Source organism: Arachis hypogaea, chromosome 8 (genome assembly GCF_003086295.3).
Source record: "Arachis hypogaea cultivar Tifrunner chromosome 8, arahy.Tifrunner.gnm2.J5K5, whole genome shotgun sequence".
Lineage (NCBI taxonomy): Eukaryota > Viridiplantae > Streptophyta > Magnoliopsida > Fabales > Fabaceae > Arachis > Arachis hypogaea.
This window is the reverse complement of record NC_092043.1, coordinates 28,795,359-28,811,883: the sequence shown is the minus strand read 5'-3', so window position 1 is coordinate 28,811,883 and position 16,525 is coordinate 28,795,359. Positions and strand designations below refer to the sequence as shown.

Here is a 16,525-nt window from a genome sequence, read left to right as displayed (position 1 = left end):
TCATGTGACACATTTTAGTTATTAAATTAGTTACAAATATATAAATATAATATATAATATAGTTATATTTTAATTTTAATTTAATTTAAATATAATTAGAGAATATTATATTATATATTTTAATTATTAAATTTGTAATTAATCATTGATAATGATATATAAGAGAGATAGAATAAGTAAAAAAATAAAAAAGATAGAAAAAGAAAAAAGAGGAAAAATATCTAATTTAAAAAAAATAATTTGATTTTAATTATAATAAAAAAATAATATATAATATATTTTAATTATAAAATTAATAATATATAATATAATAATGTACCTCGCGAATTACGTTTTAGTCCTCATAAATGATGTAAGTTAGGTAGCGTTTGTTTGTAGAGACACGACAGAACAAGACACTGAGACAAAGACAATAGGACAGAGACAAAGACAATAGGACAGAGATATTAAAAATTATGTTTTGTGTATCGTGTTTGGATACAATGGATAGGACACTAATGTAATGTTCAGTATTATGTTTGGATACACATGGACAATACTAAAATATTATATAAAATGACTAAAATAGCCATGTGATTCCAAATTTTTTAGTATAAACTAATTTAATAAATAATGAGAGTACGTAGGAGTACAAACAGTGGAAACTTGAAAAAAATATTTGAAGCAGTAAAAAATTTTAATAAAAAATTATATAATAATATTTATATTAAAATAAAATTTATAAATATAATTATTTTTTTAAATTTATTATTAATATGTAGGAATACATATGGTTAATATTAACAAAAAAAATCTGAGTTTGATTAATAAAAAATTTCATTTAGGTTAATAAGCTAAATTAATTTTAAATACAAAATCAGTCTTAAAAAAGATCCCTTTTTAAATGGAAAAAAATTAATTTTTGCACATAAAAATCTATTTTTATTTAGAAAATTAATTTTTTTATCTAAAATTTTATTTTTCTTTTCAAAAAATTAATTTTTTTAAATTATATAAAATCAATTACAATTTATAAATTATTTTTTAGCATTTTAAAATATCAATTTTACCTTTATAATATTTATCTTTTAAAAGTCCAGACTAATTGTTTTTGTTATTATTTTTATTACAAATCAAATAATATAATATAAGGTTAAAATGAGGTTGAAGTAAGAATGATAAGAAAAAAGAAATTATCCAGTACAATAAAAAATTTTATAAAAAGGAGAGAGTACCTGAGAAAAAAAGAGAAAGAAAAAGAACATAGAGATAGAAAAAGAGCATGGAGTAAAAAAAATACTTTTTGAGAACAACGCAAAATAGAAAAAATAAGAAGGGGTAACAGTGGAATAATAAAAAATAGCACCATGGACAACAAAGAAAAAAATTCATAAAAATAGTCTGTGTCCCTGTTCCAAATTCCGTGTCCATTATTGTCCTTTGTAAAAGAGTGGACACAAAAGTATAAAAAACTGTCCCGAGACAATATGTTCAGTATCCATGTCTTTGCTTCCAAACGCATTTTAAGAATGTGCTGTCCATATCTCCGTGTCCTGTCTCCGAAAACAAACGCTACCTTAAAGTAGAGAGATAAAAGAAAAAAAAAAGTGTGAAATAAAAATAGTATTAGTGAGTAACGTGAGAGGCAATCTTTGTCTTTTGATAGAGGAAGAAAGTTGAAAGGAATTGAGTTGGTCTCAAGTCACAGGCTCACAGCAGAGCAGAGCCAAGAGAGAGAAAAACACACGCCACCCACATATAACGGAAATTCCGCAATTCCGATGCAATAACACACACTGCATACTTTTCTGTTACTTCTAACTTCCCACCACCACTACTTCACGATCTCCATTTTCCTTTTCACTTTTTTTTTTATTTTTAATTTGAAATAAATTGACAGCTGTATCTAAAATGATTAGAGAATAGTGCGAGTCAGACGCAGTCAGAGACGAGGGATCGGAGTTGGTTGCTGCCTCAGCTTCAGCTATGGCAAGTACTAGTAGTGCCACTGCCACTGACGGAGATGCCGCCGCCGCCGGAGGAAGAATGGAAGGATGGTTGTATCTCATACGCTCCAACCGTATTGGACTCCAATTCTCACGGAAGCGATACTTCGTTCTCGACGGTAACAACCTCCGCAGCTTCAAATCTTCCGCCAACCAGGTTCGCTCCATAGGACCACTACTTTCTTAAGAGTTAATATCAATTTTTCAGTTCCTTTCATTCGTATTAAGTTATTCTCGATTTTGTTATGCTATTGAACTGAATGATTTCATGAATCTATTTTATTCATTTATTTGTTAGTTCCTGAATGCTGACGTAAGCCTTTTTCTATATATGAACATTTATATTGTTTTTGTATTGGCAGGATCCCGTTAGAAGTGCTATTGTAGATTCCTGCATTCGTGTGATGGATAACGGGAGGGAGAGCATTAACAGAAAAGTATGTGTGCTCCTTTAATTTGTTTTGAGGCCTTCGATTTTAATTTGTGTTCAAAACCACCGGAATGCTGATTTTGTTTGTTTGCACGTGTTGTTGCAGGTGTTCTTCATGTTCACACTGTATAATTCTTCAAATCACAATGATCGATTAAAGGTGAGGTCGTTATTTTGGTTTTCAGGTACGACTTCTTGTTTGATGTTTCGCTTTTGTTTCAATTACGAAACGTGAATTTGTAGTTAGGAGCAAGCCGTCCTGAAGAAGCAGCCAGGTGGATTCAGTCTATTCATGAAGCATCTTTGAAGGTACAAACATCTGAAATTTTTTTAGCATACAAAGGAACTGTTTTACCCATGGAAGAAGCTCTTGCTACGAACTTGTGTAGGGTGTCCCTGATACTGGAGATGAGGCTATAGGTTGTTCTAAGAGGAGATGGCAATCCTTTAGGTAAAGCAACATAAATTTTCATATGATGCTTAAATAATTTGTGCTGAATAAAATAAAATAGAATTATGAGTTATCTTAATTACAATTTTGTGCTACATCATACTGATTTCTTTTAATGGGACCTGGCTTACAGACTAAGTGGATCTTCTAGTAGATGTCACCCAAATTCTGTAGACTGGACAGCTTCTTCTTTTGACGTTATTGCCCCTTCACCCTGGACAATCTTTGGTTGCCAGAATGGTAGTACTTCAGTGTCTGTTGTTTGAGTTAGGAATTCTTTTTTAATTTTTTTTTGGATATTTTACTGAAGCACAAGAGCTAGCAAAATATAATACATATGTTTTTATGGGTGCAATGTAGGTTTACGGCTATTCAAGGAAGCAAAGGACAGAGATTCGGTTGCAAAGGTTTGCAGATTGTTTCCCGTGTAACTTTTGGTATAAAATTATGTTAGACGTTTGAGTTCTTGAATATGTTCCTATCTCTAGAAATGGGATGATCACCCAGCAATAATGGCAGTTGGAGTAGTTGATGGAACTTCAGAAGCCGTTTTCCAGACTCTTATGTCTCTTGGTCCTTCAAGATCAGAGTAAGTGCATTAATGCACATCCACCAGTTGCATTGTTGTATTAACCCAAAGATATCTCCTTATTTGATGGTTGGATATCTGTTAGGAAGCAGCTTTGAATTGTTATTCTGACATCTTAGCTTAGGGATGTTGCATATGGACTAAGGTTCTCAATTGTTTTGTATAGCATTATACTGTGCAACATAACATAGTATTGTTAATTTGATACATAAAATTAATACATCACAAAAAACTAATACATCAATGTTATTATTTGGATTGGATAAAAGATGAACTGTTATAGTAAAAAATAAGATAGCATAGCATAAATTTAAACTTCCAAACGGTCTTTCCCATGTTATTCTCCCAAGAGTTGGGAAGTGAAATGTGTGAAATTGCTCCAGCTTCTATCTTTAAGTCTGTCACTCTCCAAAGGGACTTTCCCATGTTGCTCTTCCCAAACCACGTGAAATGTGATATCTGTGTATCTGTAAGTCTCTCTTACCAAAACCCATATCAAGTTCACATTGTGCAATTTACCTGGACACCGAGCATATTATTATTTAGTTTTATGGTCAATAATCGCAGTGTTGGGCAAAGGTGGAAGGGAGTGCCTTGTTTGGAAAAAGTAGAGATATAATAATCGCGGTGTTTTATATATTAACTTTAGGAATTCAATATGCAAACTAAATATTATGTCGTAGATATATAATAGCTTCAGTATACTGTGTGCGGAAATTTTGGCGTAATTCTACTAACCATGTTTGTTGCTATTATCAATAAACATTGACTTGCAGATGGGATTTCTGTTTCTACAAGGGGAGTGTAGTCGAACACCTAGATGGTCACACTGACATTATTCACAAACAGCTATATAGTGATTGGTTGCCTTGGTAAGACCCAATAAGCTTTCACTGCTGATCATGTATCACTACTTGTTTTAAGGTAATATCATCCTACATGCTCTTTCTATAGTAATATTTTTGTTGTTGGCTATCACTTTTTTTTTAGGGGAATGAAACGGAGAGATCTCTTGTTGCGACGCTATTGGAGGAGAGAAGATGATGGAACCTATGGTAATAGTGATTTGTTGAAAATATATATGCTAACGAAAAGCTCACATGGTTTTACAATCTTCATGAAAGTAACTTCTTTGACTCTCCTTGTTGCAGTTATTCTTTACCACTCTGTGTTTCACAAAAAGTGTCCTCCTCAGAATGGCTACGTTCGTGCCTGCCTTAAAAGTAATGTATGCTGAAAACTGTTGATAGAGCCTATTCTTCAAATCTATTCTATTAGCCTGTCTGGTACTCTAGCAAATCGGATATTATATAACTTAATATCGGAAATCTAGAATCATATAATTGTTTTCTTTTTCTGTTATCTTAATTCTGGAAGTTGTTGGTATGGTATCTATAGGAAAAGTTATGTATACAAGTAGCTGAATGTGACAACTTACATTCTCTTGTAGGTGGAGGTTATGTTGTATCACCAGTGAACAAAGGAAAGCAATCGGTTGTAAAGCATATGCTTGCTATTGATTGGAAGTCATGGAGATCTTATATTAAACCTTCTTCAGCACGTTCCATTACGATTAAAATGCTTGGCAGAGTTGCTGGTAGTCTTATTTTGCAAATAAGTTTATACTAGTGGACATAACTTAGTATTATATCCTTACTTAGCTGTCTACATTTATTTTATGTCACCAGATAATAGATATTAGCGTATTTAATTGGATCATTAGTATTAAAGTTCGTATTAACTTATAAATTTGCAGCATTACGGGAGTTATTGAAAGCTAAGCTAGGAAATTGTCCTCCATCTGATTATTCATCTGGAGAATTGATAAGAAAAAGTGGGCTTCGTCTAAATGGAGGAGAAATAAGCTCTGATACCGAAATTCAGGCTGGAGATGAGGACGCTAATGATAATTTTGATGAAGAAGTAGATCAAACACAAGCAGAGCGTGCAAGCCTTGTTAGTATGAATGATGCAGATGACAAGTTTTACGATGTTCTAGAACCATCGGATTGTGATGAGCCAGAAAATGAATGGATGGCCGAATGTAGTCACCAAAAGACTCAGGTAAAAGCTGTTTGAAATAGTTTGTTTAATAATTGACACTTACGACATACCAAGGGATTTCAAGGGCCGGGAGTGTATGCTACTATTTAAGTATGTTTTAATATGCATTTTCCATATAGTCCAGCAATTTAGCGTTTATCTTGTCAAAACCCATTGGGTTCACCACCTCCCATGACATTCCAAGAGATGCGCATACAGGCAGGGCTGTGTTTGAGAAATTTTAACTTTGTATGTCATAAACACTTTTTATGATGCTGGGTTGCTCATCTCATTTGCGGCTTTTCTCCCTTTAACATATTCTACTGGAAAAACCAGAAGTTATCAACTGCAGCTAGTTTCGTGAGAAGATTGCATGACCTTGCAGGTACTTAGTTTTATCTTTGGTGTTATATCGCATTATCCAGGTTTAATTATTCTTTGATTAACAATGACTACAAACAAATCCACTACAGTTCAGAAGAGGGGTTATGTAGACTTGCATGAGATGGCCAGGGAAGAGAGTATCTCATGTGCCTATGGATCCACTCTTCCAAAAGATCCTACTTGTACTTTACCTTGCAGTTTGACAGAAACAGATCCTTCTACATTCCTGATTCGTGGAGAAAATTATCTAGTTGACGGCAAGAAGGTATAAGCAACAACTCCTTATCACTTACATGATGTTATCAACAAAACATAAAGTGGGAAAAGCTATTTTGGCAGTTCCTTGCTTTCACCTTTTTCTATTTTCCATTACTTCAACAATCTATTATGGGCTGATCAAGCATTAGATATTGTCTTTTCCTCCTACAGTATGTGTTGAAATACACTAACTCCTAATCTACCGAATAAATAGCAGTTAGATTTATGTGTTAGGTTTTTTGCTATTGATGTAATTACTAATCAAGCCAAACATCTGCAGTCCTTTCAAAATTTCCGAAGTGGTATGACATGCTTAGTTTTCATGTTTATTCTTTGGTTGGCTTTTTTTTTATCACTAGGTTAAAGCAAAGGGAACCTTGATGCAATTGGTTGCTGCAGATTGGCTGAGATCTGATAGAAGGGAAGATGATCTTGCCGGCCGTCCTGGGAGCATTGTGCAGGTGCTTCATTTCCATTCTTGTGGTCTTCATTTCTTGAATGTTCATTATGATTTGTCATTGTCATTGATTATCAACTAAAACATGAAGTATATACTTGCAGAAATATGCAGCACAGGGTGGGCCTGAGTTCTTCTTCATTATAAACATTCAGGTTAGTTAGTAGGTTGTGCTTTTGTTGACTAAAAATATTTGCATAACCCTTATTTAGGCGTTTCTATGATCCAGGTTCCAGGTTCTACTACATATAGCCTTGCACTATACTATATGATGAATACCCCTGTGGAAGATGCTCCCTTGCTAGATAGTTTTATAAAGGGTGATGATGCCTTCAGAAATTCGAGATTTAAACTTATACCATATATATCTAAGGTTAGTATAGTTAATTGCTGGTGCACAATTAACTCTAGTTGTACAACCCAAAATACACAAAATAAGTAAATGGTATAAGAATCTCCTTTTAATCCAAATTAAGATTATCTTAAATAATGCATTGGGTTAGAATCCTCTCACATTGCAGCTTGCATTTGACCCTAGCCATTTCTTGACCCTGTGCAGATTTTGTAGAAACATTTTTTAAAATGTGAACGTGCCTTTTCCTAATTTTCTTTTTCAACCAATCACTTGTCTCTTGAGTAATGTTCCTTTTTAATCTGTGATTAGTAATAGCTATGTTGATAAGGTCCTCTTCAAGGAGGCAAAAACTATTATTTTTCCGTTTGTTTAATCCATGGATAGTAAGAGACTAAGAGTTACACAAGTTTGTTTCAGGGTTCATGGATTGTAAAGCAGAGTGTAGGGAAGAAGGCATGCCTAGTTGGTCAAGCATTGGAAATCCACTATTTTCAGGGGAAGAACTATTTGGAGGTAAATTTTGCATAACTAATGGAGAGTACATGGGTTGCAACTAATTTAGAAAGTTAAAACAATTAGCATATGATCTTTGGTTGCTATATCTTATGTTAAATGATACTACACATGACATCCATCAATTTAAACTCCCTCACATTTTATAAATTCAAGAGTAAGAGTATTAGGAGTAATATTACTTAAATATCAGGAAAAGGTTTGTGTATACTCTTACAAATTAAGGAGTATCATATGTAATATCACTTAATATCAGGGGATATTTGTGTAATTTACTGAAAAAAATGGTAGGAATTCAAGAAATAATAGAGGCTATGTGGATGTGTGCATCATGCATAGAAGTGATCAAACTTTTAACTAGTGCTCATCTTGAAATCATAATATCCATTGCAGCTTGGGATTGATATTGGATCATCAACTGTCGCAAGAGGTGTGGTGAGTCTTGTCCTTGGGTACCTCAGCCATCTGGTTATTGAGATGGCCTTTTTAGTACAGGTAGAATGATCTTGTTCTTTTTCTTTCTTTAAATTAAGTTTTGTGAAAAAAATTGAAATACCATATCATTAAAAACTCCTAAATTCTTGTATTTGAATCATCTTCAGAACAATGCCGTTGGGTGGTTATCAGATCAGTTTCTTTTATGCCTCTGTGCTAATAGGTGTGACATGCATCCTGTTTCAGGGAAATACTCGGGAAGAGCTCCCTGAATTTCTTCTTGGAACCGTCCGGCTTAACCATCTGGATGCTTCGAAATCAGTTCCACTGAAACCATGATTTCCGATGAGACTCGTACATTGTGGAGGAGGAAACTTCCAAGTTGCAAATGTAGATAATTGAAATTCTAGATTCTTTACCTCCATAAATTTACTTCAACAAGTCATTATTTTTTATTCAATCAATTTAATTCTCTGAACCAGTTCTGGAACTGTGAGCAATGTTAGGAGGAGGATGAATATGTAGTAGGATTAATATTTTTGAAATAATAAAGTAGCATTGGTTCGGTAGAAATGAATGTACATATAAAAATTTAAATAAGTCATTATTCTACTGTTGCCCTTACAAAGAGAGACTGAAAGAAAAGAGCAGAAGCAATTCAGTTCATGATTTCCAAAATACTTAAACATTCATAATGGTGTTTTTAACATTAATAATTCATTCCATTCTATTTCAAAAAATAGACTATGCTACAACTAGTAGTGAACGAGAATGCTTCTTGTGCAAGAAAACGACTTTGCCAATAGTTGTTAACAGATAGCAGTTGGGTGTGTATACCTCACTTGATAAAGATATCAGACAAGATAAAGTACATGCTTTTTTCTATTTCATCTCCGTGTGCCCGAGGTCACATATTTTCACCGCTATTCTATGTCGGTGACACGAAGCATTTGAGAAAAATGGGAAAATAATATAAATAAAAAACTTTAGGCCAGTATTAATTGATTACTTCCATCGTCACTTGATCATGCTCTAATTATTAAGATCTAACTAGTTATGACGGTACTCCTCGTTACTATTGTATTTTTGTACTTTTGAACTTATATTAGCCGCGGTTTTTATTGGACAGTAGTGACACTAGGTTAAGTACAAATCTAATAAAATAAGCACGTGCTATAGTTCCTTAATAGCTAGATTATACTTTCATCTGCTTTTTTCCAAATAATTAATCATTTCCTTTGATCCATTTTTCTCGATGGTAGATCTGACAACTATGTCTCCTTATATTTAGATCGACCATCTATCTAAAATCTACCCATCTTGGTCTCTCTGTTCTGTTTTCCGTAGGTGCTGTTTCTTTTCCTTTTATGTGGTTAAAACGTTTTCTTTCCCCCTGTGGTGTCTTTTTTATTTTCAAGTTTCCACTTTTCCTTCGCTTAAAATGATGTGCAATTGCCACTAGTTAGCATTATGAACACGCTTTTACATTACATTAAGCCCAAAACTAATTCCTTTAATTATAAGCAATGAACAAATAACTTTTCTTTGTGCACTAAATGTCAGCATTTTTATTGCCCTTAAACACGTAAAATTGTTGCATTTGCACAATAATAATAATAATAATAATAATAATAATAATAATAATAATGGGAACAGGGCTGGTCCCACGTGGAAATAAGAGTCCCAGGAATTATTAAATTTGAAAGGACCCATACTCATTGGGACGTAACAGGTAATGAAATAAATCTCATTGGTCCCGTGGTGATCGTCGGTGATCGCTCCAATCAATTTTTGGTTTTTTCTTTTTGGTTCAAATCACTCCAACAAATCTCTCTAAGATACATTCATTCAAATCACATATATTAATTCCATTTAGATCCACCTTTTCTTGCTTTAAACAATTCCTCCCAGATCCATATCTCGTGCTTCATCACCCCCTTACCACCTCATTTGACCAACCTTCTTTATTTATTTATTTTCCCCACTCCTTATTTATGTTGTTTTATTGACATATCTAATATATATAACTACTATTTTATATTATTGGTAGAAGAGCAAAAAATGGCAGCTGATTATATCATTTTTAGAGAAAAAGTTTATCGTAAAAAATGTTAATTTCAAAGATATCAATCATATCATAAGACTAGTTTTCTAAAAGAAATGAAATACAGGTTTAATTTGATTATGCGTGAGAAAAAAGAATGATTGGCCTTCTTTCCAAAAGTAAGGAGAAAAGTTCCTTTACCAAAATGAAAAAAATAGGGTTTTTCTTGTAGCTACTAGCTTGATCAACTATTTAAGTTAACAAGTGAATAAGATTTTTAGGTTTCTTTCACATTTTCATTCTTTATTTATTAGTAGAAATTCAGGTGTAATCGACTTCACGTAAAGTTGATAATTGAGAGTCATTAAATGATTTGACTAATTTTTTATTTAACAACTCTCAGTTATCAATCTCAGGTGAAGTCGACTGTATCCGACTTTTCACCTTATTTATTTGTGGTTCTACATTATAGACTTTGGTATTTCCACATTTTCAAGAGCATTGGCAGGAATAAAGAATGGCTTTTGGCTCCATCCAAACGGTCAAAACAAAATGCAAATATATATATTATATATTATATAAAATTTTATTAATAATAAAAAATTATAAATATGTTTAATTATATATCGCTATATTAGTAAAAATAATAACGTCTTATAACTATAACATAAATGATTATCTAAAAATAAATGTAATTTGATGTATATATAGAATTGTTTAAACATACAACATTCAACATAGAAAAATCTAATTAATTAAAAGTGAATATAAGAATTAAATGTGACAAGTAAATAAAAACATAAATCAAGATTTAAAATTGAAATAGATGGAATGATACAGGAAAAGGAAAGTGAAAGAAATTATTTGTAAAGAGAAAGCCTTTTTAATGGAAAGATAATAATAATAATAATAATAATAATAATAATAATAATAATAAATGGTCAAATTTATTTTTAAAATATTTTAAATTAATAATATTACTTATTTCGTCATTTCTATTACTATGCGTTGATATAGCACATTAAACAAAAATAACAAAATAATTAATATAACTAATTTAAAAAATAAATAATATTTCATGCATGAATTTCACCATTTTCTAGTAATAATAATATAGATGGAAAGAGAAATATTTATTTAACTCACGAGAGCAACAGAGGGTGCACGATAAGGTGTTCCGCATGGTAGCATCGCACAGCACTGCACAAAAACAAAACCTAATTTACCAAATTCGGACACAAAGAGATTCAAAGGAATCTCATTTCCCTTTGATCTTTTGTGCGTTCTGTCAGATTAATCTTCAGACTCTGTCGCCATTTTCATTATCACTGATTCACTGAGCAATGTGCTCCATTTCCTCACTGAAGCAAAACCATGTCTGAGGTACTTTCAAAGCGCCTCCCTTTTCTTCTTATTTTGTGTTCTTTTTATTTTCCTCCCTCTGTTTTATCACTATATATTGCATGCGTTCTCCATTATTTCATGTGGGCATAGATTATTTTTTTCTGCAAATTGATGGCAAATGTGAAAGACTGACCTTTTTAGCTGGGTTTTATTTTGCTTTTTGTATTTTTTATGAATATAAAATACGCATAATTTCACTGTTACTAGGTTAATTTCAAGGTGAACAATTTGGACCTGACAAGATAACATTCCCTTACATTTATACCATGCTTTTAGAATAAATTCTTAATTTGTGGCTAATTTTCTACGGATAATCAATAGTTTGTAACTTTGTCTTGTTACTTTTTCGTTTTGAGGTATGATATAATGTAATAAAGCAAGAGATGATAATGCTTATAATTTGATGTCATTTGTATGAATTGTAATATTGTGGAGCAGGATGTTGGTAATAATATGAAGGACTCTTGGTTTTTCGAGAAGAATTTTAATGGCCTGTCCGACGAGGCTTTTGATGATGTCTTCAGCTTTTTAGATTTCCCGTTGGAAGATGTGGAACCGAATGTTGTTGAAGAAGACTGGGATGCTCAGTTTAAACGCATTGAGCCATGTTATGATGTTTTTTCGGTGTCATCGACTGTGCTCTGTAGTGATAAAACCCAAAATGAAAAGCCACAACTTGGGGGAAGTTTCTCTGGTTCTGTAAGTATTTTAATTTGGAGTTATGGTGTGTGGAATGCAGACTTTGATGTCTTTTGATCTGTGTAACTTCTTTTCACCATGCACTTATGTTGCATGTACTTAATATATTCATGCTGTTATCATGTGCTACTGAAGTAATATGAATCCATTGACGTTGAAGGATAAATTGTGATTATTTCTTGCTTTTTTTTTTGAATTTGTGTTACTGGCGATGACAGTTTTGTTTTATATGATCCATGTCTTTTGTAAAATATTTGTCCTGAAATTTCATTGTAAGCCTTTGATTGGAAAGATTAAGAATTATACTTAGATGGCTCTTACTTTCAATGGTTGGAATTTTTGCCAAAGCTTTGACTTCTAAGGAAAAGTGGAACAGTGTTGTGTAGAAACTTTGCCAGATTGACAAAACAAATTATGGCACTCATTTGTAGAATGGGCAAGAGGCGATACTTGTAATTCCTTTGTGAGTAAGAGAAGGAACTTGTAGAATTACCTTGGTTTTTGGTTTAGGGAAATTGGAGAAAAAATGTGAAAGAATCAAATATTAGAGTTTCAGTTTTCATAAATTTACATCATAGGTGGTATATTGGGAGAACACGCCACATGATTTAATGTCTACTGCTGAGTTGATTTCACAAGTATTAGAATGTCTCCCAGCAGTAATGACTTTGCAGTGTGCAACTCTAAATTGGCTCAAACTTTGCTGCTACTGCCGTTTGCTCATTTTTCACAGTAGCGGAGATCATAATAAGAGCAATGATATCTACTTAGTTTTGAAATAATTTACTTCGTTTCATCTGATACTGATCCAAAATCTCCTAGAGATGCTGCTATTATTCTGTTTGTACTCTGTAGTGCACGCCTTTATGCACCCGAAGTTGGAACTTTACAGGGTTGCATAGTTGCATGGCAAGGGGAGAGAAAGGGAGGAAGCTGGAAGTTAAATTCCTTTGTCTTTTATTCAGGTTGCCCAAACTTTCCTCTTGGTATACACAAAGCTGGTAGTTAAAGTATTTTGGATGGCACAAAACAAAGAGAAAGAAACACAGAATATATATATATATATATATATAAAGAAATAACAAGGAAGGGAAATGTATCATCTGGTAAATTTTTAGTTGTATAAATGGTAAGCTTTATCAATCATTAGGTTCTAAAAAAGGTGCCCTTTCTTCTTTCAGTTATATACAGTATACACACAAAAGAACTCAAGAAAATCTTGGTAGTCATGCCTTAAATTTTAGGAGTGTCACCCTCAGAAAGTGAGAACTATCTGGCAACAGTATTTAGACTGTGCTTGAAATGCGGAAGTTTTAGTCATTTTGGATGATGAATATATGGCAGCGAATATCATCTTGTGTTCTTGAAGAAGTGGATGAATAGAGATATATCTTCCTGTGTGTTGTTATTTGGTCAATGACCGGATAACACATAATTATTGGCCCCTTGCGTCTCTGCATAGATTTAAATTGTTTAAACTTATATCTGTTAAGCTGTCTGTTACAACTATTCCTGGGTGATTATAGATTAAGTTTTCCTCGGTGGATCTGTTTAATGAAAAAAGAGTTAGTTTGCAGTGTGTAGTCATATACAAGTTTTAGAGGCAAGACTTCGCAGACCTAGTAGTTTGAGTGAAAAATGGCTCTTTGGTCCCTGATATGACAATTTTCCATAGCAGAAGCTTATAAATGATAACACTATGAGATACATTCAAACAGTAGCAGCCTCTTACAGGATAGCTGTGGAGTGGAACATGGATGTAAATGTTAGAAGAAATTACCTGGATTCCTTATTTGTTTATTAATTTAAAATGTGCTTAGGTAAATTGATCTGTGATTTCAAGATAATCAAGCATATAATTAATGTTGCATCTGATTTGAACTCTCTGTTTTTGGGTTTGATGATCATTTTACATTGCAGAGTAATGAGGTTTCTCCAATAAAACAGCTGGATGAGACTGCTGGATTGGATGTTGGAAAAACCATTCTGAACCAGAATTCATCTCTCAATGGAAAAGATTTGCATCAACTTCGAACCTACAGCCCAGTTTCTGTTTTTGAAAGCAGTAGTACTTCTTCAGCTGAGAATTCCAACCTTGATCTACCTGCCATCCCGGTAAAGCGTGCTCGAAGCAAGCGCCAGCGTGCATCAAGCTTCAGTCCTCTATTTGTGATTCCTTCTGTTCCTACTTCACCGGCTTGGCAAATTTATGAAATGAAAGTTGACCCGGAATCAAATTTAGGGACACACCATGCTGAGAAATCATTAAACAACACAAAAAAACAGAGGAAAAGGGATCTCCCTGTGCTTTCAGGTCACAATGACATGAAAAGATCCTCATCACAGGAGCCAGTTCCCACCAGAAAATGCATGCATTGCGAGGTGACAAAGACCCCACAGTGGAGAGAGGGACCGATGGGTCCAAAGACGCTGTGCAATGCCTGCGGTGTTCGATACAGGTCTGGTCGCCTCTTCCCCGAATATCGACCAGCAGCTAGCCCCACTTTTGTACCATCAGTGCATTCAAACTGTCATAAGAAGGTCATAGAGATGAGAAGCAAAGGCATCCAGGCAAGCCTTAGGAATCCATTGTCACCGATGTCGAACCTTCATGGAAATTCTGTAGGATAATATTACCTTTGGATTTTATAATTAGAAGGGAAGTAGTCCCTCCCAGACAGAACCCTCCTTGTTTTAATTTATTTGGTTTTTTTTAGTCTATGTTATATTCCTTAGCATCATTTGTTTTACTAATGTAAATTGTTTGGTGAAATAAGAAGGTAGTAGGGTACAAGTACAAGATCACTGATTAGTGTTTGTTAGGCATTCAAGGGAACATGTTATCTGAGGTTAGGATTTGGTATATAAATTTCGAAATATGTATCTTCATTGCTTTCTTTCTGCACATGGAAGCAACAGAACAGGTACATGAGCTGAAGGGATCAAAGTAGGGACAAAGTACAATGATATATCACATGGCTGTTATAACATGACACAAATTTACAGGGTAAAGCCACATGCATTGGATCTGCAAGCTGGAATGGTGCCTTTCCTAGTCAACCTCAAATATGAGAACTAGGTTTTTGATATTTTATAATATATTTTGGTTTATTAAGAGTATCCATCACTAATTCCTTTGCTGCAGGTCCTATTGTTCTTTTTAATTATTGTTGTTATTTTGAAGTTGTTTAATTTAGTAGAGTTAGGTCCTCCTAAAGCCCATTTTGTTTTCTATGGGCTGGCTTCACATTTTTTTAAAAAACAATTCATGAGATGTTTTGTAACGTTTTTCTCAACAATAATACTAATTTTCTCTTCTTTTTTTTTTTGGTTACTCTCTTCATTATGTACACTCAATTTTTTAAATGGCTTAGGTTTTTTTCTTGAAGTAAAATCTTTGGTATTCCACAAAAATTCAACGGAATCGTAATGTATTGTAACTCTATGCATTGTAACTTCTTTTTTAACTGGAGTTGGCCCAAAATATTAAAGCAGCCCACAATGACATTTTCTTATAGGAGACAAAAAAAAATTGTTCAAACTTACAAATTTTGGTTATTTTTAACTAATTTTTTTTATTATCAAACATTTCTGTTTATCCAAGATTACAAAAAATAAACAACTTAGCACCATTAAGCATTTCTAATGAAACTCACCTTTAAATGTTTTTTTGTTTTTGAATTTATTCTAGTGGCAAGTTCAGGAATCAAGGCAACTAACAGTGCCCCTTTAACAATAAATTTAGGTTGGTTGAGCGATGAGTTCATTCATCCACTTAAATAAGTGTTAGGAATTTTAAATCTTACCTTATGTATGCATTAACCTATTAGCCAACGGCTACTACAATTCTGTTGGTGTTGGAATCCACTCTCAATCAAAGTATTACTGTCTAGATTATCAAGCAGCAAACATGCACAAATTATGGCGCATTATCATAATAACAGTCCGGCGGTTAGGGGCATCAGCTAACTGAAAAAAGGATTAAAACAATAGCATAGAATAGGTTAATTAATTTGTTGAATTTATTGGCCCTATTGATATACTTGTTCCACATGTTTGTACATGCCTTATTTTAAAGGAATGGCCATGAATGATTTAATAGTGGTCCTATATACCTACATTTATATACACTCTAAAATAGATACATAGAGTTTGGTCTTAATTATTACTGTGATATGATGTTTGCATGCATCTCACACTCACTCACTCACTCGCCCATGCATCCCCACACCCTAATACCTAGACTAATAACCAACCATGCATGTGAAAAACCTATGATTCTAAAGTCTAAAAAGGACTGAATATTCCCCTAATACCTAAGGATAATAGCATAGCATATATTAGGTATTAGAAATGAAATGAAATCAAAGTACATGCCATTAATTAAACCTAGTGTATGTGAATGGACATCTACCTTTTCCATACGCATGCCATAACATTCTACTTTTACACATCATTAATTATATTTCTATAGTTAT

The 16,525-nt window shown here is 33.2% G+C and overlaps 2 protein-coding genes across 9 annotated transcripts; both read left to right on the top strand.

Moving 5' to 3' along the window:
- The first annotated feature begins 1,588 nt into the window (after positions 1-1,588).
- LOC112706802 (protein ENHANCED DISEASE RESISTANCE 2-like) lies at positions 1,589-8,473 on the top strand. Of its 8 annotated transcripts, none has more exons than XM_072200982.1 (21): positions 1,589-2,142; positions 2,348-2,422; positions 2,522-2,575; positions 2,659-2,724; positions 2,805-2,866; positions 3,000-3,106; positions 3,227-3,273; positions 3,355-3,455; positions 4,232-4,327; positions 4,446-4,510; positions 4,607-4,678; positions 4,906-5,052; positions 5,212-5,519; positions 5,838-5,883; positions 5,972-6,147; positions 6,500-6,601; positions 6,702-6,752; positions 6,827-6,970; positions 7,370-7,465; positions 7,859-7,960; positions 8,147-8,473. In XM_072200982.1, the coding sequence occupies exons 1-21, from the start codon at positions 1,966-1,968 to the stop codon at positions 8,237-8,239; spliced, it is 2,187 nt and encodes a 728-aa protein (XP_072057083.1). In that variant the 5' UTR covers positions 1,589-1,965; the 3' UTR covers positions 8,240-8,473. The 8 variants fall into 8 exon arrangements, with proteins under 8 accessions (XP_072057083.1, XP_025614070.1, XP_025614071.1 ...); XM_025758285.3 differs by having other exon boundaries at positions 8,068-8,473; XM_025758286.3 differs by having other exon boundaries at positions 5,835-5,883.
- Positions 8,474-11,070: 2,597 nt separating this feature from the next.
- LOC112706801 (GATA transcription factor 11) lies at positions 11,071-14,936 on the top strand. Its single transcript, XM_025758283.3, has 3 exons — positions 11,071-11,327; positions 11,787-12,047; positions 13,968-14,936. Exons 1-3 carry the CDS (start codon positions 11,319-11,321, stop codon positions 14,676-14,678), a joined length of 981 nt encoding a protein of 326 aa, XP_025614068.1. The 5' UTR covers positions 11,071-11,318; the 3' UTR covers positions 14,679-14,936.
- Positions 14,937-16,525: the final 1,589 nt, after the last annotated feature.